The sequence below is a fragment of the Halichoerus grypus genome, chromosome 1 (assembly GCF_964656455.1).
Source record: "Halichoerus grypus chromosome 1, mHalGry1.hap1.1, whole genome shotgun sequence".
NCBI classification, from domain to species: domain Eukaryota; kingdom Metazoa; phylum Chordata; class Mammalia; order Carnivora; family Phocidae; genus Halichoerus; species Halichoerus grypus.
Window position 1 is genome coordinate 162,840,531 of NC_135712.1, and position 24,893 is coordinate 162,865,423.

At 41.7% G+C, this 24,893-nt stretch overlaps 1 protein-coding gene across 1 annotated transcript in view; it reads left to right on the forward strand.

Annotated features, from left to right (window-relative positions):
• Positions 1-273: 273 nt before the first annotated feature.
• The window catches only part of C1H3orf20 (chromosome 1 C3orf20 homolog), an 81,126-nt gene continuing 56,506 nt past the window's right edge, over positions 274-24,893 (forward strand). Inside the window, exons 1-5 of the mRNA XM_036073632.2 lie at positions 274-2,446; positions 3,179-3,319; positions 10,970-11,089; positions 19,883-20,018; positions 21,062-21,349. Of these exons, the coding sequence (XP_035929525.2) occupies positions 1,978-2,446; positions 3,179-3,319; positions 10,970-11,089; positions 19,883-20,018; positions 21,062-21,349 (1,154 nt within the window). The 5' untranslated portion in view covers positions 274-1,977. The remainder of the gene's footprint in view (positions 2,447-3,178; positions 3,320-10,969; positions 11,090-19,882; positions 20,019-21,061; positions 21,350-24,893) is intronic.

Consider the following 24,893-nt stretch of genomic DNA (forward strand, 5'->3'; position numbering starts at 1 on the left):
CAGGCAACTCCCACCTGACTAGGAGCTCTGTCTCATCCGTCATCAGGGAAATGGGAGAGCTAATAATCTCACCCCAGGTGGTCACACCAGATCGTGCCTGTGAACCTGCTCTGTAAACGGGGGTGGTGCACCCCAGGGGTGAACTTGGGGTGGCTCCGGAGGACACGGTTTGAAAGGTGAAAGAATGAAGATTGTCTAGCAGGAGAAAAGCACCATGGACAGGGTGGGGAGTGGTTGTCAGGATGGAAGGTAGAATTGACAGTGGGAAGGCTATGGTAACAAGGATTGTCAGAGGCCCTGGCCAGCAGTCCTTCCTCTGCTCTAGAGGTGAACACTACTAGGCCCCTAGCACATTCCTAGTTTGCCTTTGGGGCCATTTAAGTCAAACAACAGGGGCAACTGGCCTACACTGCATGGAAATGCCAGCAAAGGTGATTCCCTTAGGTCTACCTCTCCTACATGTTCTGGATTCTTTTTTTTTTTTTTTTAAGATTTTATTTATTTATTTATTTATTTATTTGAAAGAGAGAGAACGTGCACATGAATGAGGGAGGAGCAGAGGCAGAGGGACAAGCAGACTCTGCTCTGAGAGTGGAGCCTGACACAAGGCTCAACCCTAGAACCCTGAGATCATGACCTGAGTTGAAACCAAGAGTTGGATGCTTAACTGACTGAGCCACCCAGGCACTCCTGTGTTCTGGATTCTTGAACATCTTTTGCAGAGGCTCATGTTCTCACAAAGCCCCTCAGGAATTAAATAAGTCATCATTTTTGTGTAATGCAAGATCAAGAAGTGACCTTACATTTTTGTCAGTGTATTGATATATGACTGAAGAATGTCCTTACAGGGTTCATTTTGATCAGATAAATGAAACTTTCAGATCTGATTACAAAACCCTAGTGGATTTTTCCAGCCATTTTTGTGCTTATCAAATTGTTCTTCATGCTCCCTCTCTTCAGCCAGTGGTCTACTTTTTATATATATTAAGAAGACAAGAATAAAACACAGTCTAGAAATATGTCAAGGTAAAAACCACCATAGCACCTAGTGGTGTTCAGCTGACCCAGACATGAGTATGCTTATCTGCTAACCCACATATGTCTACTTGATGAGCACTCAGAGCCCTCAAGAAGTTCTATTAAAGTGGGAAAATATTTATTATAGTTCATTGATTTTAAGGTATGCATTTCTTCCATTTTAACATCTCTTAAATTGTGATATCTCTTATAGTCAGTGGCATCTTAAATTGATTTTTTTTTCTTATAAGTTGGTGCATCTTACAATCAATTACATCAGACCTTGATTTGATGAAATGTGGCAAATATTAGTCATTGAATTGAGAAAATTTATTCTCCTCATTCTTTTCCATCTGCCTTTGGATATACATGCTGAATAATTGCATCCCCATCCTTGCATTGCCACCAGGAACTACCCCATCCCCATCCTCCAGAGAGCCAATAAAACATCTTTTTTGTGTTTGCAGGTTTTTATCCATAGACCACAAGTAGATCTTCCACTCCCAGGTCTCTAACTGTAAAAGGTACAGTGGAACCTTTCTCCCTTCCCCATCCTTTCCATTCCTCCAGCATCCCAGGGTTCCTCCAAGAGGTACTCAGTTTGTATGACTGTCCCTGGAACCATTTCTGGAATCCAGTCATCCCCAAGGCCCTTCCCAAAGTAACTAATGTGGGTTCATCTGATGCTGTCTCTGGGAAGAAAAAGGAGGAGGGACATCCCTTTGCCTTCCTGTGTGAGGAGTGATCAATTATTTCCTTATCCTTCCTGGATAGGACCTGCTGGCTCAATGACCTATAAAGGCCATTTCAGCACTTCCATTCTGTCTGTCTCCAAGGCTTCACCTTAGGTAAGAACTGTCACTCTCGTTCACCTCTCAGGGGGCTCTGACTTTCTACAGCTGCAGGTCCATCTGGTCTGAGATGGACAGTATTACCTAGCAGGATGTATACTGTAGCAACATGACTGACATTAAGAGCAACCGAGAATTGTATCAGCAGTACACAGCCTCGGCACCCAGGCTGCTGGCCCGTATCTCCAAACTGCTCATCAGTTGCCGGAACGCAGGTATTTCTGTACCTAAGGGCATCAGGAACATCTTTGAGTTCACTTGGGAGGAGCTCACTGCCGACCCCATGGTGCCTACCCCGTCCGACATCATGGGCCTGGAGATCAACATTGGACCCCCACCCGTGGTGCTCATGGAATCAGCCCCTGCACAGGCCCCTGTCCAAAAGAAGCCACCTCCAGTACCAACACCACAGTTGCTGCCCACGTCCACTGGGCCAGCCAAGTTAAGCCAGTCTCCCACCCATGGCTATCTAGCACACACTGGCCAGGAGACCCTGCACAGATTCCAGCGGCAGTCTATCCACCTGCTGACAGAGCTGCTCACCCTGAAGATGAAGACCATGGTGGAGTCCGTGTCTGGTAAGGCTGGCTCGCCAGATTCTTCTCCATTTTTTCTGAGCCCAGAAGGATCTGCCCAGACTGATGTGTGTGTCCACCACAGCCATCCCAGACAGGTATATAAGGATATGCTGGGGATAGGTGGCAGCCGTGGGTCTGCTGTAGGAATTGAACCCCTTCCCACAACCCCCTCAAGAGTCATCCTCTCACCCCTCTCTGTTCTCCACTTTTTCCTCCCATTTCCCCAACGTTGCTGAGTCCAGACTGGAAGTGGCTGTGGAGAACAGTGTGAGGCCAGAGGTACTGAAGGGTGGAGTTTGTAGAAATGATGCAGAAGTGGAGAGAGGCAGCACCCAGGAGGAGGGGGTAAATTGAGAGGACTGATTAGTGGTCAGCAGGACCATCCATGGTAAGGGTGTAACCCCAAGATCATGGAGGGTAGATAAAGCCATACCAGTAATTGAGCCTTCTAGATGCTTCTAGAGCCTTCTAGATGTTATTTTCCATACTAATGGCATCAGTACCCTGGCCTATGGGTAGGAAGAGAGAAGAGTAAGGGGGGCAGAGAGCAAAATGCCACCTGACAGGTCTTGAGAGCTCAAGACCCTTCCATTGGGAAGACCCTCATACTTGCTTACTCTAGGAGTAGATCTTCTCTCTACCCTTATTTCCTGGGCCATTTACAGAGGTCCTTTCCTGGAAGCATTAGCCCCGTGCTGAGAGGAAAATGAGTTGCTTCAATGATTCTTTTAGTAGGTGCCAATCCCCTGGACATCACAAGGCGCTTCGTGGAGGCCAGCCAGCTTCTCCACCTCAATGCCAAGGAGATGGCTTTTGACTACCTGATCGGCACAATGGGGAGAAGTAGCCGGGGTGTTGGACTGATAGGGAAAGGTGGGTACCCAAGCTTCAGCCCTTAGGTGGAAGCTCAAAGAATACCAATAAGAATGCAAGATAGAAAGGTCAAATCCCCAGTTTAAACATTTGACATCTCCAAGAGTTGAGGTGGATTCTCAGAGAGATTCTAGAGCAACAGAGATTCTCAAATGCTGCAGGTGAGTATGTAAAGTGGTGCAGTTCCCCTGGAGAGCAGTTTGATAGTATCTGCAATGTGGAAGATGCTCTAGCATCTTACAACCCAGCAATTTCTCTTCTAGGTTATTCCCTAGAGCTGTGCTTTTCAAACTATCTGTGGTGAAGGACCAGTTTGTAAAATTGCCAATCTCTTGTGGATTGACCTTTTTCAAAAATATGATGTCACAGCAATGTCAAATTGCCACAATGTTTTCTAAATGTTTACTTTTAATTTTCGTGCTCATCTAGTCATGGCCTGGTGTGGATTCACAGCAGTCCACTGGCCACACTTGAGAGTCACACTGGCACACGTGTGCAAGTTGTACTGAATGTTTATCGCAGAACTGTTTAGAATGGCAAAGGAAGATAAAATTGGAAGCAATCTAAATGTCCCTCAATAGGAGAAATACAAATTATAGTCCGTTTAGACAATGGAACATAGTAAGAAGTAAAAATCAAGCACTTGTACAGCATAGGGACTATAGACAATAATATTGTAATAACTTCATATGGTGACAAATGGTGACTACACTTATTGTGATGAACATTTTTTAATATATTTTTTAAGTAATATTTATACCTGATGTGGGGCTTGAACTCATGACCCCAAGATCAAGAGTCACACACTCTACCAACTAAGCCGGCGGGGTGCCCCCTGGAGCATTTTGTAATGTATACAAATATCAAATCACTATATTGTACACCTGAAACTAAGATAATAGTATATGTGAACTGTACTTCAATTAAAAAGAAAAAAAATAAAAAACGAAACAAGCACTAAAACACATATCATATAGATAAATCTCAACAAATAGTGTTAAGCAAATAAAAGAAAGCAAGTTTTAGAAGGATACATTTGGTATAATACTATTTAAATAAAATCTTAAAAAATAGTATATTGCATATGGGTACATTATGCAAAGTCAAGTATAAAAGCGTGAAGGGGAGTGCTAGGAGCAAAGTTGGAGGAAGTGCGCTCTGGAGAGGGGTGTAGGGGAACAGGATCTGAAAGACACAGCTATTCATTCTTCTCTAATGTATCTCTTAAGCGCGAAGGATATACAAGTACAGTTGACCCTTGAACAACGTGTGCTAACTGCCCAAGCAGTTGAAAATCCACATGTAACTTCCGACTCCCCCACAACTCAACTACTAATAGCCTGCTGTTGACCAGAAGCCTCAGTGATAACATCAACTGTTGATTAATACGTACTCTGTATGTGTATGTACCATACACTGTATTCTTACAATAAAGTAAGCTAGAGAATAGAGGATGCTATTAAGAAAATCCTAAGGAAAATACATTTATAGTACTTAACCATATTTATCAGAAAAAATTCTCATGTATGTGGACCCACATAGTTCAAACCCATGTTGTTCAAAGGTTCATTTTGAATGCCTAAAAGTCATCGTCACTGTTAGGAGGTTTTGTGGGGGAAGTGTAAAACATTTTATCTCATCACCATTCACCCTCACCTGTAAAATCCATTCCCAGCTAGCATCTCTCCCTGCCCACTGGATGTTTGTCAGGATGTCTTTGATGGTCAGAGGTTCAACATCCGCTAATATACATGTGCAGTACAAATAAATGGCATAGTAAAATTGCCATCCTTGGGGAAAAAATGTGGGACTTCATGAAGTCAGTGGAAGTGATGTTGGAAAGCTGCTCAGTTCCCACACAGAGCCTTTTATGCTGGCGAAGTGGAGCGAAACTCGTCAACTGCTGGAAACAGGAAGATCGTCTGGGGCAGTGACTCCGTGGAGAAAGGATGATTTGGGTATCAACGGGTTAAAAATTAAAGCTGATAAAGCCCTTGGATATTTTTGCAAAGGCAAACATGGAGGGACTCATGTTTTATTGCTCTTGTACAGCCATTCAGGAAAAAAGAAAATCACCCCACCTCAAAAAAATGACACAGTCATTTTTATTGCTTTTAAGAATTAGTGTACGCTTACAATATCAACAAATTTTTGTTAAATACAAGGTAAAAGAAAGTTATTTTGATTACTTTTTTTGAGAGAGAGGGCGTGTGTGAGCGTGAGAGGAGGGATAGAGGGAGAGGGAGAGAGAATCCCAAGCAGGCTCCATGCCTAGCGCAGAGCTAGACTTGGGGCTTGATGTCATGATCATGAGATCATGACCTGAGCTGAAATCAAGAGACGGACGCTAAACTGAGCAATCCAGGTACCCCTATTTTGATAACTTTTATTTTTTAGCCTCAATCTAAGTATGCTTTTTTTTTCTTTTTCCTTTTATTAAGTTTTTTTAAGTTTTTAATTTTTTGTTAAAGATTTTTGTTTATTTATTTGAGAGAGAGGGAGAGAGAGCACAAGCAAGGGGAGGGGCAGAGAGAGGGGGAGAAGCAGACTCCCTGCTAAGCGGGGAGCCCAACTCAGGGCTCGATCCCAGGACCCTGAGATCATGACCTGAGGTGAAGGCAGCCGCTTAACCAACTGAGCCACCCAGGTGCCCCTTAAATTTTTAATTCTAATTCCAGTGTAGTTAACAAAGTGTTATATTCGTTTCAGGTGTACAATATAGTGATTCAGTAATTCTATACATTACTCAGTGCTCATCATGATAAGTGTACTGTTAATCCCCTTCACCTGTTTCTCTCCCCCGCCCCCCATCTCCCCTCTGGTGACCATCAGTGTGTTCTCTGTATTTTAAGAGTCTATTTCTTGGGGTGCCTGGGTGGCTCAGTCATTTAAGCATCTGACTTGATTTCGGCTCAGGGTCGTGGGATTGAGCCCTATGTTGGGCTCAGTGCTAAGCATGGAGCCTGTTTGGGGTTCTCTCTCTCTCTCTCTCCCTGCCCCTCCCCCTGCTTGTGTGCTCTCTCTCTTCCTCTCTCAAATAAATACACAAATCTTTTTTAAAAAGAATCTGTTTCTTGGTTTGTCTCTTTTTTCCTTTTGTTCATTTGTTTTATTTCTTAAATTCCACATGAGTGAAATCATATGGTATTTGTCTTTCTCTGACTTATTTTGCTTAGTATAATACTCTCTAGCTCCATCCATGTTGTTGCAAATGGCAAGATTTCATTCTTTTTAATGGCTGAGTAATATTCCATTGTATATATATACCATGTTTTCTTTATCCATTCATCTATTGATGGCTGCTTCTGTAATTTGGCTATTGTACTGCTATAAACTTCAGGATGCATGTATCCCTTTGAATTAGTGTTGTCGTGTTCTTTGGGTAAATACTCAGTAGGGAATTACTGGATCATACAGTAATTCTATTTTTAAGTTTTTGAGGAACCTCCATACTGTTTTCCACAGTGGCTGCACCAGTTTGCATTCCCACCAACAGTGCACAAGGGTTCCTTTTTCTACACATCCTTGCCAACACCTGTTGTTTCCTGTGTTGTTGAGTTTAGCCATTCTGACAGGTGTGAGGTGGTATCTCATCATGGTTTTGATTTGCATTCCCCTGATGATGAGTAATGTTGAGTATCTTTTCATGTGTCTGTTAGCCATCTGGATGTCTTCTTTGGAGAAATGTCTGTTCATGTCTTCTGCCCATTTTTAAATTGGGTTGTTTGTTTTTTGGGCATTGAGTTTGTTTTCCTTTTCTAAGATAAAGTTCCAATTGGACTCCCCACCCCCACGCCCCCACTATTTACCAGAACTGGAGGTCTTTGTTTTAAGGGAATTTGCTCTGTGCCGGTTCTGTTCAGGGTCAGCTATGCCCTGATAACACAGGCCCTCTAACTATGCTGTAACTATTTATACAGATGGTTACCAGCATAAGTGGATTCCTGCACCTCGTGTTCTATGTAGAGCTTAGAGATCCATTTCATTTGGCGGGGAGCCTGATGGTCTGTTGCATGGGTAGGAAAGTCCCACCTGGCCCACCTACCCACCCTCAGATCTGCCCATGGTGCTCTCTTACTTGACTATAATGTTCCCTCACCTTGAAAAGGAAATGGTTGTCACCATTAGCATTCTACCTCATAAGGTGCTTGAGCATTCTTGCAGGATCACAGACTTTCACCTGTGATACAGTGGCTTCCTGCATCCCTTGTGGGTTGTGGTTAACGTAGTGGAGGAGAATTTGCAGAGAGCTGAGCTGAATTCTGGAGAGGCTTTGATGATTTCTGCATCCTGCTGCATTAGCAGAGTGTTCTACTACACTCACTAGGAAATCTCTCACTTTTCGGCATGTGTGTTCCAGGTGTTCCTCTTTAAACAAGCCTAGAGTTGGAAAAAAAAAATCTAACCAATAAAATATAAATGAAGGAGTGATCCATTTCTCTTGGAATAGCATTGATCCTGGAAGGGCTTGAATTAGTCCTCACAGGGCATTAAAAAGAAGATTCAAACCCTATTGACTTATTTTGCATGACTTTTGTTTTTCTGGACCATTTTATTGCATGAGGTAGAGCAAAGCTGTAACTAGGTCTGGAGTAGTCTTCCCTTAAAGCTATAGCCAGAATATTCCCCTTGCTAAGGTAGCATTTCCTTAGTGGTAAGCCTGCTTCCTGCCTTTTCTCCTTTCCAGTACATACTAGTCCTGCCGTGTCATGAAAGAAAACTAGACTGCTCCTTGATTTTTAGTTGATGGCAATATTATTAAGTAAAATATATACAAAAAAAGAAAACAAATAATCTTGCCATCTTTACATAAAGCTATTTTTCATTTTTGCAATCTCCTTTGTGGTTCTTCTGTCTGTCTCTCCCTGTCTCTCTCTCTCTCTTTTTCTCCATATATATTTTTAAAATACTGCCATTTTCCTGTATCTCAGTTTCCTTTACTGAGACACAGATGTTTGCCAACACAGTTATATGTTGGCTTTTAATAATTGTCATTTTAAGTGGATGTAGACTTTTAATGTTCATGTTCTATAATTAACCAAATGCTTATGTTTTCAGGTTTCTTACCTTTAGTATAATATGCATTATAATATGCAACTTTAAATTTTATTTTATTATGTTATGTTAGTCACCATACAGTACATCATTAGTTTTTGATGTAGTGTTCCATGATTCATTGTTTTCGTATAACACCCAGTACTCCATGCAGTACATACCCTCCTTAATACCCATCACTGGACTAACCCATCCCCCCACCCCCCTCCCCTCTAAAACCCTCAGTTTGTTTCTCAGAGTCCATAGTCTCTCAGGGTTCGTCTCCCCCTCCAATTTCCCCTGCTTCATTTTTCCCTTCCTTCTCCTAATGTCCTCCATGCTATTCCTTATGTTCCACAAATAAGTGAAGCCATATGATAATTGACTTTCTCTGCTTGACTTACTTCACTTAGCATAATCTCCTCCAGTCCCATCCATGTTGATGTAAAAGTTGGGTACTCATCCTTTCTGATGGCTGAGTAATATTCCATTGTATATATGGACCACATCATCTTTATCCATTCGTCTGTTGAAGGGCATCTCAGCTCTTTCCACAGTTTGGCTATTGCGGATATTGCTGCTATGAACATTGGGGTGCATATGGCCCTTCTTTTCACTACATCTGTGTCTTTGGGGTAAATACCCAGTAGTGCAATTGCTGGGTCATAGGGTAGCTCTATTTTTAATTTTTTAAGAAACCTCCACACTGTTTTCCAAAGTGGCTGTCCCAACTTGCATTCCCACCAACAGTGTAAGAGGGATCCCCTTTCTCCACAACCTCTCCAACACTTGTTGTTTCTTGCCTTGTCCATTTTTGCCATTCTAACTGGTGTAAGGTGGTATCTCAGTGTGATTTTGATTTGAATTTCCCTGATGGCTAATGATGATGAACATTTTTTCATGTGTCTGTTAGCCATCTGTATGTCTTCTTTTGAGAAGTGTCTGTTCATGTCTTTTGCCCATTTTTTTACTTGATTATTTGTTTTTTGGGTGTTGAGTTTGAGAAGTTCTTTATGGATCTTGGAAATCAGCCCTTTGTCTGTAGTGTCATTTGCAAGTATCTTCTCCCATTCTGTGGGTTGCCTCTTTGTTTTGTTGACTGTTTCCTTTACTGTGCAGAAGCTTTTTATCTTGATGAAGTCTGAAAAGTTCATTTTTGCTTTTGCTTCACTAGCCTTTGGAGATGTATCTTGAAAGAAGTTGTGTGGCCGATGTTGAAGAGGTTACTGCCCATGTTCTCCTCTAGGATTTTGATAGATTCCTGTCTCACATTGAGGTCTTTTGCCTGATTTCAGGCTATATTACAAAGCAGTGATCACCAGGACAGCATGGTACTGGCACAAAAACAGACATATAGACCAATGGAACAGAATAGAGAGCCCAGATATGGACCCTCAACTCTATGGTCAAATAATCTTTGACAAAACAGGAAAAAATATGCAATGGAAAAAAGACAATCTCTTCAATAAATGGTGCTGGGAAAATTGGACAGCTATAAACAGAAGAATGAAACTCGACCATTCTCTACTAACTTTAGTTTCTATTGGTTATCAAGATTGATTTCCTAGGAGAGGGATTATTGGAGCAGAAAGTCTCAGTATGTGTACAGCTTTTGCTAAATACTGTTTTCTAGATGGATTTTGCCTTCACCATCATGGTTGACCAGTTTTAGCCTATCTTTACCAGTATTGGCTTTTGTTAATTTCTGCTAAGTTAGAAGGTACTGAAAGTTGTCCTGATCTCAACTTTTGGATCACTAGCGAAGGGTATTGTTTGCGTGTGTGCATCAACCAGTGTGCAGTCTCTGGTTATAGTCTTTGTCTATTTAGGAGGTCAGGTTTGCCATTTTCTTTATGAATTTGAATGAACTGTAATAAATTGCTTAACATTTCCTAACAATTTCATGCCTAACCAATGAAATGACTATATTTGGGAGAAGAATGAGCAAATGATTTGATGAGGTTTATGTAAGGATGATCAAGATTTTCTACTAGTGATGGGGGTGCTAACTTTTTTTTAAGTAGGCGCATGGAGCCCAATGCAGGGCTTGAACTCATGACCCTGAGATCAAGACCTGAGCTGAGATCAAGAGTCAGATGCTTAACTGACTGAGCCACTCAGGAGCCCCAGGGGTACTAAATTTTAATTCTCAAGTGGTCAGATATCAAATGATTCTACATTAGACAGTGTGATTCTGCAAGAGACTGATCTGTTGAAGAAGCATCCGATTTCTGTGCCTTGAGTAAGGGAATAGCTAGCCCAATGTTAATCTCTTTACCTAGTGCAGCACTTATATCTGCATTTGCCCTCACAGCTATCCTGTCACCTTTTGTACTTGCTGCTCCCTGCACCAGTGTCATTTCTCTCTTAAGGAATATTGTAGTGGGGTGGGGGGTACTGTAGAAAGGAATATCAAAGATTTCCCTTAATTACTCTGAGCCTGCTCATACATTAAAAAGTCTTTTTCTTCTAAGATCTGGTTGTTTTGTAACAACCAGGGCACTTTAAAATACCCACTCTACCATACTACTAGAACAAAAAGTCCATATTACATTTTTGGTTAAAAAAATAAAAATTGAAAAATTGAAGAAATAATCCCTCTGTCTTCCACTCCAGATTCCTCCATGAACACTCCAGCCATGGGAGTGAACACACCTTACCAGCTTGTCTATGAGTCCTCTACTGGCTGTCTGAGCTTTTCTCTCTCAACTGGAAGGGAAGTCAAGAAGAAAACAGGTAATAGAGGATTCCATCAAGACCTATCAGCCCATCTTTGGGGGTGGAACTGGAGAGGGGGATAGAGGATTTCCAGTGTAGGTTGATGAGATGGCTTGTTTTAGTTTTCTGATAAGAAGGATTAATGGCCATCTTGGCTGTTGGCAGAAGCTATGACACAGATTCTGTCCCATGAATTTTGACACATCTCAACCCAGTCACTCCACAATGCAGTCTCATCATTTGAATGTTTACATGCCCTCCACTCCTGGTGATGTGATTCACATAACATCATTTAAATATCTCCCTGATTCACCTGGGACAACATCCCTATCAAACACACATCTTCCACCCCCTCAGTATTCCAAACTCATCCCTTCTACTCAGAGAGATATCTGTGTTGCTCTTACTCACACAGCAAGTGAGGCAACCAGTATCTGAATAGAGGCATTTGGATAACAGACCTAACAGAATGTCCCAATTGGGCCAGTTCATGCAGGAAGAAGAGAAAGACATAGAGGGCCCTCCTCTTTCCACCAAGGAAGACACACAACAGAAAGAAAGGCTTAAGAGAAAGAATAGGTGGCAGATGAGACCAAACAGTATAGCAGCAACCATGCAGCCAGAAGCTCAGAGGAGAAAGAAGTTGGGGCTGGAGAGGGCAGGGCAGGGTCTCATGGAACTTCTGGTTATCTCCCCACCTCCCTACCCAACCAGCTGTGATGGCAGATGGAGAAATGGGGTAGGCAAGGGAGGGCTGTATTTGCAAAGAGATGGTGGGAGGATCAACATAAGGTGGGAGTGCTCTAAGACTGTCCAATCGATTCCCACAGACACTGGAGGTAAGGCTGGAAATTGAGAAGTTTGGATATTATTTCTGACCCTGCCCCTGGATGGCTGTGTGATTTGCCTTCCTCCAGGCCTCATCTCCGTATCAAGCTGATATCCTTTCAGTTAGTGACCAAATGTTTAGTGAACAATTGCTAGTTGTCATTCACTGTTCTAAATCCTGGGGGTACACATGTGGACTCTAAGACAAAGAATACCTTCCCAAATGGAACTGACTTCTTCAGCTTCCTTGCTTGGAGTAGATTCAGCGACCCCGTCTGATTTCTCCAGTTCCTTTACCTCTGTTGATGTACTTTCTCTCACTGTGGTTCAATAACCCACAGCATCATTTCTAGCATCCTACTTTATGTGCTCCTGGTTTTATTATATCCACTCCTGAAGTGGCCATATTAAACACAATCCCTTTGAAAGAAAACAAAGTATCTTCAAGATACACAGTGATTTCATGATTTTTCTTCCTAATGACCTTGAGGGTAACGCCTTCTGTTGGTCTCTTTGTCTGTCTGGCTGTTTTCCTCTGCTACCCCACCAAGATGTGATTTTTCATCATGATGTTGCATTGTTCTCACTAGATGTGTGTTCATGGTGCTGCATTTCTTATAGGTTCTTGATGTGTTTAGAAATTCATCTCACACATGCATGCTAGAATGGATGGTTAACTTTTCCTAATAGTTTATAAGTAACTATGTGACCTATCTTGCCCAGGAGTGTCCCAATTTATGTTTATTTTCCTGACATAACAATTGATGCCCATTTCTCTAAAACCTTTGCCAGTTTGGACATACTGTAGAGTTATTCTGGTTTCAGCCACTTTGAATTTTGGACCTCTGCTATCTGTTCATGCACATGTGCTATGACACCTTACCAACTGCCCCCTTTGCAGTTCTAGGGCCAGGCAGACTTGGAGCAGACAGGCTTCAGGAGTTAAGCCTACTCCCTGAGGGCACAACAGCTATTTCTGGAAAGTAGCCCAACATTATAGAAGGAGAACTGAGAGAAGTCTGTCAACAATGGTTCCTGGTTGGAGCAAGAGGCTATCATCCTCAAGGACTCAAGGCACCTAGGGCCAAGCCAGACATGAATGGTCAGACTAGAAGATGTTCCAGGATGTCAGCCAGCAGCTATCTGGGTCTCAGGGCCAAGTCTCTGGTCTTTGGTGGCAGGAGGAGTGGGGGAAGGGACCAGAAACCACTCATAGTGGCAGATACCAGATATGGTATCCAAGGACCAACCAGAAACCCCGAGGCTTGCTGACAGCGAGGAAGACTTCATTCTGTGGTGCTCAGGGCTCAGCTGGAGCCTGAGTAGTGGCTTTGGCTTGGAACCAGTTTTCATTCATGAAGTTGAGCCTGCATATATTAAGGGAGAGCACGTGGCTCCATTTGGGTGGGCAGCAGAGGCTCAGAAACATGTGGACCTCAATAGATGCCTCTGGAATTTCAGTCATGAAGGACCACCTCCACAATTTCATGTCACCATATCCTTATACCAACAAATACTTGCCATAAGGGGATAACTGAAAATAAGTGCAATAGGCACAAAACATTGCCACCCACAGATTTGAGCAGGCAGAAGAAAGAATAAGCAAAATTGAAGATAGAACAATCGAAATTATTGACTCTGAAGAACAGAAAGAAAAGATTCTTAAAAAATGAATGGAGCCTAAGGGACCTGTGGGACACCATCAAGGAGAATACATGTGCATTGTGGGAGTCTCAGAAGAAGGGAGAAAGGGACAATGAGAATATTTGAAGAAATGTTGGCTGAAAACTTCCCAAACTTGATGAAAGATGTGAGTATAAACATCAGAGAAGCTTGGCAAACTTCAGATAACATGAACTTAAAGAGACCCACACCAAGACACATTATATGACAGAGAACCTGGAAAGCAGCAAGAGAAAACCAAATCATTACATCCAGGGAATTCTCAATAACATCATCAGATATCTCATCAGAAACTTTGGAGGCCACAAGGCGCTGGGCCTGAGTGTTAAAAAGAAAAAAAAAAGACCTGTCAACCAAGAATCCTGTCTTTAACAAAGCTGTCCTTCAAAAGTGGGGGAGCTATTGAAACTTTCCCAGATTGACAAAACCCAAGGGAGTTCATGACCACTAGACCTACCCTTCAAGAAATGCTCAAGGGAGTCCTGCAAGGTGAAATGAAAGGACACTAGACAGTACCTTGAAGCTGTATGGAGAAATAAAGTTCTCAATAAAAGTAAAGATATGGGCATTTATAAAGCTAGTATTATTGTAACTGGTTTGTAACTGCCCTTTTTGTTTCTTACATGATTAAGAGACTAATACATTTAAAGAAAAAATTAGTGTAAAAGCTAGTATTACTGTAACTTTGGTTGGTAAGTACAAATCTTATTTTCTATGTAATTTAAAAGATTAATACATTTAAGAGAATTGTTATTTTGTGTTTTGGTGCACATAATATATAAAGATGTAATCTTGTGACGGCTGAAAGGGTTGGAGATGAAGCTATAAAAGAGGAGAGTTTTTGTGTGTTACTGAAATTAAGCTGGTAAAAATTCAAATTAGAGTGTTAGAACTTTAGGATGTTAAATGTAATCCCCATTGTATCCCCAAGGTAACCACAAAGAAAATAGCTATAGAATATATAAAAAAGCAAATGAGAAAGGAATTTAAGCCTTTTATGACAATCAATATAAAGAAAACAATATTGAATGATAATGAGGGACAAAAGCCATAAGGCATATAGTAAACAAAAAGTACAATGACAGAAGTCCCTCATCAGTAATTACTTTAAATGTGAATGGATTAAAATCTCCAATCAAAAGACAGAGATTGGCAGAATGAATAAGAACACATGATCCAACAATATGCTGTCTATAAGAGATTCACTTGAGTTCCAAAGACTCAAACAGGTTGAAGGTGAAAGGATGGGAAAAAATCTGAAACTAATGATGTTCTATATGTTGGTTAATTGAATTAAAATTTTTTTAAAAAGAAAGGATGGAAAAAGATATGCTATGCAAAGAGTAACCAAAGAGAGTAGGGGTAGCAATACTAGTATCAGACAAAATAGACTTTAAATCAAAAAAAGTTACAGGAGAAAAAGCACACTGTGTATTAATAAAAGTTTCAGTACAACAAGGAGATAATATAAGTGTTTAGCACCTAATGACAGACCATAAGAATATCTGAAGCAAAAAATGTATATCTGAAGCAAAAACTGACAGATTAAAGACAGACAGTTCTACAATAATGTTTGGAAATTTCAATACCCTACTCACAGTAATGGGAAAACAACCAGGCAGGAGATTAGTAAGGAAATAGAGGACTTAAATAACATGATAAACCAATTAGAAAACAACAAAAACAATACACATTCTTCTCAAGTGCACATGGGTCATTTTTCAGGATAGGCCATATGTCAGGCCACAGATTGTCTCAACCAATTAAAAAAGATAGATATCATACAAAGTATCTTTTCTGACCACAATGGGATGAAGTTAGAAGGCAATAACAGAAGGAAAATTAGAAAAAAATCACAAAATTGTGGGAAGTAAATAACACATTCTTTATTTATTTATTTTGAGAGAGAGAGAGAGAGCAGGGGGAGAGGGAGTGGGAGAGAGAATTTTAAGCAGACTTGCGCTGAGTGTAGAGCCTGACAAGGGGCTCAATCTCATGGCCCTGAGATCATGACCTGAGCGAAAATGAAGAGTCAGATGCTTAACTGACTGAGTCACCCAAGTGCCCTGTAAATAACATTCTTAAACAACCAACACATTAAAGAAGAAATCACAAGAGAAATTAGAAATTAGAGATGAATGAAAATGAGAACATCAAATACCAAAACTTACAGGATGCAGCAGAAGTAGTACTAAGGGGGGGGGGGGGATTTATAGTCACAAATGATTACATTAAAAGATAAGGATATCACATCAAAAAACCTAAATTTACAACTTAAGGAACTAGAAAAAGAAGAAGAAATTAAAACCAAAGCTAGAAAAGGAAAGAATAAAGATTAGAACAGAGAGAAATGAGAGAATTAAAAAATAACTGAAATCAAAAATTGATTCTTTGAAAAGATCAACACAATTGATAAACTTTTAGCTAGATCAACTAAGAAAAAAAGAGATAAGACTCAGATTACTAAAACAAATTGAAAGTGGGTACTCTATCACTGATTATTCTACAAAAATGAAAAAGATTATGATAGAGTACAATGAACAATTGTACACGAACAAATTGCATAACTTGCATGAAATGGACAGATTCCTAGAAACACAAAACCTACCCAAACTAAATCAGAAAGAAGTAGAAAATTTTGATAGATCTATAGATACTAAGGAGATTAAATCGGTAATCAAAAATCTCCCAATAAAGGGGCACCTGGGTGGCTCAGTCAGTTGAGCATCCGACTCTTGGTTTCAGCTTGGGTCATGATCTCAGGATCCTGCTGTTGAGCCCCGCATTGGGCTCCCTGCTTGGCCAGGAGTCTGCTTGTCTCCCTCTCTCTCTGCTGCTCCCCTTGTTCATACATTCTCTAAAGTAAATAAATAAATCTTAAAAAAAAAAAGTCTCCCAACAAAGAGAAGCCCTAGATTTGATGGCTTCAGTGGTGAATTCTATCAAACATTTAAAGAACTGATTACAGTCATACTCAAACTTTTCCAAAAAAAGAAGAGGGAACACTTCCCAACTCATTCTGTGAGGCCAGCACCAGACAAAGGCATTACAACAAAAGAAAACCACAGACAATATCCTTTATGAACATTGATGCAAAAATCTTCAACAAAATACTGACAACAGAATTCAACAGCACATTAGGGATTATACACCATGACACCAAGCAGGATTTATTCTTGGAATGCAAGGGTGATTCAACACACAAAACTCAATCACAGAATGAAGGGGAAAACCACATGATCATGTCAACTGATGCAGAAAAAGCAGTTGACAATTCAACACTCCTTCATGATAAAAAACACTCAGTGAAGTAGGAATAGAAGTAAACTACCTTCACATGGTAAAAGTCATATATGAAAAACATAAAGCAAAAATCATACTCAATAGTGGAAGACTGAAAGCTTTTCTTACAAGATTAAGAACAAGGCAAAGATGCCCACTTTCACCCCTTCTATTCAATATAGAACTGGAAGTCCTAGCCAAAGCAAGATTGACAAGAAAAGGAATAAAAGGCATTCAAATTGGAAAGGAAGAATTAAATTTATCTGTTTGCAGATAATATGATCTTGTATACAGAAAACCATAAAGATTCCGTACAAAAAAACCCCAAAACCTGTTAGAATAAATGAATTCATCAAAGTAGCAGGATACAACACCACACAAATCAGTTCATTTCCATGTACAAACAATGAATGCTCTGAAAAGGAAATTACAAAAACAATTCCATTTACAATAGCAGAAAAAAGAGCAAAATATTTAGGAATTAACTTAACCAAGGAAATGAAAGACTTGCACAATAAAAACTACAAAGCATTGCTGGAAGTAATTAAAGAAGAAATAAATAAATGGAAACATATCCTATGTTTATGAACTGAAAGAGTTAAAATTGTTAAAATGTTAATACGATCCAGAGTGGTCTACAGATTCAAAGCAATCCCTATCAAAATTCCAATGACATTTTTTGCAGAAATAGAAAAATTCATCTTAAAATTCATATGGAATCTCAAGGGACCCCTGAAGAACCAAAACAATCTTGAAAAAGAACAAAACTGGAGGACTCACATTTCCTGATTTCATAACTTACTACAAAGATACAGTAATCAAAACAGTATTGTATTGGCATAAAGACAGACATATAGACCAACAGAATAGAAGAGAGTCCCCAGGAATAAATCTTTGTATATATGGTCAAATGACTTTTGACAAGGATGCCAAGACCATTCAATGGGACATTCAGTCTTTTCAATGAATAGCACTGGGAAAACTGGATTTCCACATGCAAATGAATGAAGTTGGACACTTACCTAATATCATATATAAAAATTAACTCAAAATGGATCAAGGAACTAAGTACAAGACCTACAACAATAAAATTCTTAGAAGAAAACATAGGCAAAACTTCATGACACTGGATTTGGCAATGATTTCTTGGTATGGTACAGCAACAAGAAAATAGGCAAATTGGGCTTCGTGAAAAATGTTAAATTTTGTACATCAAAAGACACTATCCATAGAGTAAAAAGGTAGAATGGGAGAAAATATTTGCAAATCATATATCTGATAATTATAATTCAGACTATATAGAGAACTTCTAAAAACTCAACAACAGAAAAAACAAACAACCTGACTCAAAAATGGGCATAGGACTTAAATGGACTTTTTTCCAAGGGAGATATACAGACGATCAACAAGCATATGAAAAAATGTTCAGTATCCCTCATCATTAGGGAAATGCAAATCAAAAACTGCAGTGAGATACTCCCTCATCCCCAGTAGGATGTCTACTATATAAAAACAACAACAACAACAAACAACAAACAAAACACAAGAAAACAAGAGTTGGAAAGGATATGGAGATACTGGAACCCTTGTGCACTGTGGGTGGGAATGCAAAATGGTGTCACTGTTATGGAAAACTATGGCATTTCCTCAAAAAATTAAAAATGGAATTACCATATAATCCAGTAATTCCACTTTTGGGTATATACTCAAAAGAATTGAAAGCAGGGTCTCAATGAGGTAAGTGCATACCCATGTTCATAGCAGCATACTCACAATAGCTAAACCATAGAAGCAACCCAAGTGTCGATCAGTGGATGAATGGGTAAAGAAAATGTGATCTATCCACACAATGGAATATTGCTCAGCCTTAAATTCTGACACATGCTATAATATGGAGGAATCTTGAGCACATTATGCTAAATGAAACAAGCCAGTCACAAAAAGACAAATACTAAATGCCTCTTCTTAGATGAGGTACTTAAGAGTAGCCGGACTCATAGAGACAGAAAGTGGAGTGGTGGTTGCTGGAGGCTGGGGGGAGTGGAGACTGGGAAGTTATTGTTTAATGGGTAAGAATTTTAACTTCACAAGATGAAAAAGAGTTTATAGAGATAGATGGTGGTGATGGTTGCACAACAATGTGAATGTATTTAATACCATGGAACCATCCACAGTAAAAATGGTAAGGCTGGTAAATTTTTGTGATGTGTATTTTACCACAATATGTAAAAAAAAAATTTTCAATCCAAGTCTCAGTCAATATACGCTACCCTCCACAGAAGGCCTGAGATTAGCCAACATCAGAGAAGTGTTACAGTTGATTGAGTTGGAACTGAGACATTCTGTCTTTTTTTTTTTTTTTTTTGAGAGAGAGAGAGTGGGAGGTAGTGGGGGATGGGCAGGGGGAAAGAAGCAGACTCCCCACTGAGTGCGGAGTCTGATGCAGGGCTCCACATGGGGCTCGATCCCACAACCCTGAGATCATGACCTCAGCCAAAATCAAGAGTCGGATGCTTGACTGACTGCACCACCCAGGAGCTCTGAGAGAGAGAGAATCTCAAGCAGGCTCTACACGCAGCACGGAGCTTGATGTGGGGCTCAATCTTACGACCCTGAGATCATGACCTGAGCCAAAATCAACAGTCCGACACAACCAACTGAGCCACCCAGGTGGCCCTGAGACTTTATCTTTATTCAGAAGTGTGAGAAGGGAATCCCTTCAGCATCTATGACAGTCACATACGCGGACCATCCTGGGGAAACACGGCTGGGTTCGTCACTCTGCACATGTCTGTTCCTTATGCATGCTTAGTTGACTTGCAGAGCGTCGTCTCTGTGTTACAAGTGACCTGCCAGGGACTCTTGTCCCTGGGAACCATGAATGATGCCCCCAATTATTTTGACCGTCAGAAGATGCTGCTCTCCTGCTCTCCCTGCCACCTCATCTCCACATGAGCATGATGTCTTAAGAAACCATTCTCTAAAACTCCTCCCTAACCTCTTCCTCTCCAACCACAGGCAAATCAAAAAATGTAGAAGACATAACCATGCCGTCCTTCCAACGAGGAGCCGGAATCTCTGCCTCCGACAGTGTAGAGTTCAGTGACCCCTGCCCTGAGGCCCGGGAGAAGCTGCAGGAGATGTGTCGCCATATGTGAGTGCCTCAGTGGTTGGGGGCAGATGCGAGAGTTGGGTATGGCCACCAGCTACCTGTGTGTGCATGAAGGGGAATTCACAGAAGTGTCTGAGTGGTGCCAGGAAGCGCTGGCTACCCAGTGCCCCCAACGACAGTGACAGGGGTCATGGCCATCCCTCACACGTGCTCCCATCCCCAGTCTCTCCCCACTCACAGTCCTTTTCAGTCCTTACTACAACCTGATGAGGAAGAGGGGGTAGGCCCATTTTGCGGATGAGGAAACTGAGGCAGCCCAAGCAGATGGGTAAGCCATTGCCAGAGGTCCCACAGTTTGGTGGACCTGACACCAGGGCACTGATCTTTGCCTCCTCACCCTTTGCAGGGCTCCTTACACTTTTAAGGCTTTGTGCTCTGAATATTTATTTCTTAACATAATTTGTCAGATGTCTTCCTATAACAATAGCAGCAGCAAAAATCCTTTCAGAGCAAAAACAAACCATTGACATGGGTGATTAATGATATCTATGATTCTGGGTCCCACGAGTCCTAGTAAGTTAGTCTGTATTTCTCCAAAGACTCAGACCATGGGCCATAAAGGATTTAAAACCTAGCCCCATTTAAGGCATAAGTCTTGGGCTCCCCTGAGCTATTAATACAGCTACAGAATACGGGAGGAGGGAAGCCGCCCAGCTTGCCCCTTACTGTGATATTCTGGAAGGAAGTTCTTTCCTTGTAACCTCAGGAGTGGGGAGTGAGCAGAGCCTCCAGCTCCCCCCACCATGTCCCCCTTCTGTATTCAGTCCGACTCCATGGGTCCTCACCCCATTGCTGAAGATGGAAGTTAGGAAAGGACTAGTTTCAGAGGGGTACTGGGACCTTCCCAGTTCTTCCTAAAATTCCTGGCTTTAAGGACAAGGGGGAATGGGGTGGACAGAGGTACTCTGGGGACAGGGAAATGGGATGGGAGTCTTGGGAACTGGGCCGGGGCTCTAGTGAGAGTGTCCCTGGTGACTAAGAGCCAAGTGACTTCTTAGAAGATATGTTGGTCTCCTTCCCTGCAGAGAAGCCGAAAGGGCCTTGTGGAAAGGGAGGAATTTCTCCTGCCCCCTGATCTTTCGCAACTACAGGGCAAAGGTGCCCTCTCATCTAATGTCAGCCCCGAAAGGGGACGCTCAGAGCCCAAGCTCCCACCACCCTAACCCTCCAGGTGCTCAGACTTCCACTTCCACCGTTCACCAGCCCCCCGCCCACCACCATCCTCACTTCGTCCGGCATTCTCAGGAGTGGAAGGTATCCAAGAAGATCATCAAGTTCCATTACGCCTTCTATGATGGGTCCTCCTTTGTGTAGTATCCTTTTATTTACTGCTGTCCCTTCTCCCCAGCCACTCAGCCCCAGAAAATACCCAGGCTTAAATAAGCCTAAGTATTTACTTTGGCTTTTCCACTGACCTGAGAAGCCTGGTGACAGGTTCTCCAGGATATTAGGCATTTGTCCAGGTCAGAGAGGGTTCCCTTTGGAGAAGGCCTGGGTGGGAAGCAATGCATCAGGAAGTCACCTTGGACACCTGTGTTCCTTGCAGGGGTCCTGTCACCCACTCCCCAACAGGCAGCAGAGCTGGACCAGATGCCCAGCCCATTTGGCAGCAAGGCTCTGAGGCCAGAGAGGGTGAAGCACTCATTCCAGGTTCTGCAGTCTGAGTCAGATAAGACATCAAAGAGGAGCCACTAAGCCAGACATCCCTGTCCCTTCCTTGTAGTAATGGATGGTGTCACTCACTTCAGTGTCACGAAAGGAATTTGGTGACAGAGCCAGGCCTGGATTCAGGGCCGCTTCACCTCTATTTAGGGCCCTCCTCCTGGCACAATTGTTATGCCTTCCAGGATTGTTTCCTGCGGCAGAGAGCGGGAGGGGGGGATGGAAGGGGGCCTTGTTTAATAATAAAACCACTGGGTACTCAGTGTCCCACACCTTTGGAGGAGAGGGAGCTCTCTGAACTGTCAAACAGGCTGCCCAGCAGTAGCCCCCCCTCACTTCATTTGGCCTCCTCTCCAACTGAACTGGGAATTCAGAATTTAAGCGCCTTGTCAAAGGAGTCCTATTGTTTCTCTGACCGTAAATGAATCCATTCATCACACTCCGTTCGGCCCTGCTTCCAGGGAGCCCTGTGATAATGAACACAGCAAACTCCTTCCAGGGTAACTGCTGCTTGCTGGGGATCATGGGCTCTCCCTTACCCCTTTTCTGATTCTTCATTGCCTTGAGTAGGATCATCTCCCTGAGCTCGAGAAGCTGTGTCTGTGAATTCTGTTGCTATCAGCAGGACCAGAGCGGGTGGGCTAGAACACAGCTTTCGTTCTCTCCCCTGTCCCAGAATCCCAAGGTCCCCCTGGGTGGGACAACCCCAAACCTGCAGGCCCTGCTACTGGCATGCTTGACTCCCACGCAGTGACCACATCCTGGCCATCAATGCATTTCCTCTTTGTGAGTCCCAGGAGGCTGGGTTCTAGGCCTAGTTCTTCTTGGTGACCCTGCACAGGTCACTTCATCTTTCTCGGCCTTACCTGCCTTCATTATAAGCGGAAGAAGTTGGACCCAGTGATCTTGAAGGAGAAATTCTGTGTTACTGTGTTCCAATGGCCAAAGCTCATGTGTAGCTGTTGGATCCCTTGTAAGCAGAGAAAAATGTTTGTAAGACATTTTTTGGGTTCAGCAGTTACTTCGGTCTCATGAAGATGGCTGGGCAAAGCTCTCAGGTAGAAATGGCCTATCTGCCCCTGAAGTGCCAGAAAGCTGCTAGCCGTGATTGGTTTGTTCTTTGCACCAGACTCCAGAACCATCCCAGTATGCATTTCATTTGTGTTTCATTCCCTTCATTGTCAGCATCTCCCGGATGTCTTCCCACAACTGCTGATTATCCCATCAAACTTCCCTCAAAGCCTTTTTTCCTATGCACAGACTCATCACATTAAAAACAAACCTAATCACTGTGCTCAGCACTGTTCCTTTAGGAATTGGTGGAGCACTCAGAAATACTCTGTGAGGTACACATTTTTTTTTAATATGGAAAAATGTACATCACATAAAATTTCTCATTTTAACCATTTTAAAGTGTATAATTGAACAACATTCACAATGCTGTGCAGCCATCTCCACAATCTAGTTCTGTGACTTTTTCATCACTTTTTCATCACCCTGAAAGCAAACCCCATGTCTGTTAAGCAGACGCTCCCCATTTCCCCCTCCCCCACAGTTCCCGGCAACCACTAACCTGCTTTTTGCCTCTTTGCATTTGCCTGTTCCAGATAGTTCATATAAATGGGATCATGCAGCGTGTGGCTTTTTGTATCTGGCTTCTTTCACTCACCATTATGTTTTCAAGGTTCATCCACATTGTGATATACATCAGTGCCTCCTTTTTTTATTGGGGTGAAATTCACATAATAGAAATTAAATCCTTTTAGTATATACAGTGTAGTGGCAGTTAGTGCATTCACGGTGATGCTTCCATCACTTGTCTCAAGTTCCACAAATTTTTCATCACCCCAAAAGAAAACCCTATGCCCATTCAGCAGTCACTTTCTGTTTCCCCTACCCTAGCCCTGGCAACCACCAATCTGATTTTTGTCTCTTTTGATTTGCCTCTTCTGGACATCTTTTTTTTAAGATTTTTTGTTTATTTATTTGACAGAGAGAGACACAGCAAGAGAGGGAACACACGCAGGGGGAGTAGGAGAGGGAGAAGCAGGCTTCCCGCTGAGCAGGAAGCCTGATGTGGGGCTCGATCCCAGGACTCTGGGATCATGACCTGAGCTGAAGGCAGACGCTTAACGACTGAGCCACCCAGGCACCCCCTCTTCTGGACATCTTATAAATCCTACAATATGTGGCCTTTTGTATCTGGCTTCTTTCACTGAGCATAATGTTTTCAAGGGTTATACATATTATAGCACATCTCAGAATTTCCTTTTTGTGGCTGAATAATATTCTATTTTATGTATCCATAAAATACATTCATTTGTTAATGGACATTAGGTTTTTCCCACCATTTGGCTATTGTGAATAATGCTGCTATGAACAAACAAGTTTTGTTTGCACACCTGTTTTCAATTCTTTTGGGTCTATATGTAGGAGTGGAATTACCGGGTCATATGGTAATTCTATGTTTAACTTATTGAGGGTCCTCCAAAATGTTTTCCCCAGTGGCTCTACCATTTTATATTCCCACCCACAATGTGTGAGAGTTCCAGATTCTCCACATTCTTGACTACACTTGACATTTTCCAATTTTTAAATTCCAGCCATTCTAGTGGATGTAAAATAATATCTCATTGTGGTTTTGAATGGTTTTCCTAATAACTAATGATTTCAAGCATCTTCATGTGCTTTCCTGGTATATCTTCTTTGTAGAAATGTGTATTCAAGTCCTTTGCCCATTTATTTGATTGTCCATTACTTAATGAGTTGCAAGAATTGTTTATATATTATAGATACTAGATCTTTATCAGATAAATTATTTGCTAATTTTTTTTCCATCCTGTGGGGTGTTTTTTCATTCTCTTGATAGTATCCTTTGATGTATAGAAGTTTTCAATTTTTATGGAGTCCAATTTTTCTTTTTTTTTTGTTCCTTGTGCTTTGGGTTTCATATCTAAGAAACCATTCTTATGCCTATATTGTCTTCTAAGAGTTTTATAGTTATAGATCTTACATTTAGGTCTTTGATCCATTTTCAGTTGATTTTTGCGTATGGTGTGAGATCAGGATCCAACTCCATCCTTTCTCATGTGATACCCAGTTGTCCCACCTCTATTTCTTGAGGCTATTCTTTCACCTTTGAATGGTCTTGGCACCGTTGTTGAAGATCAGTTAATCATTGATATGTGAGTTTAT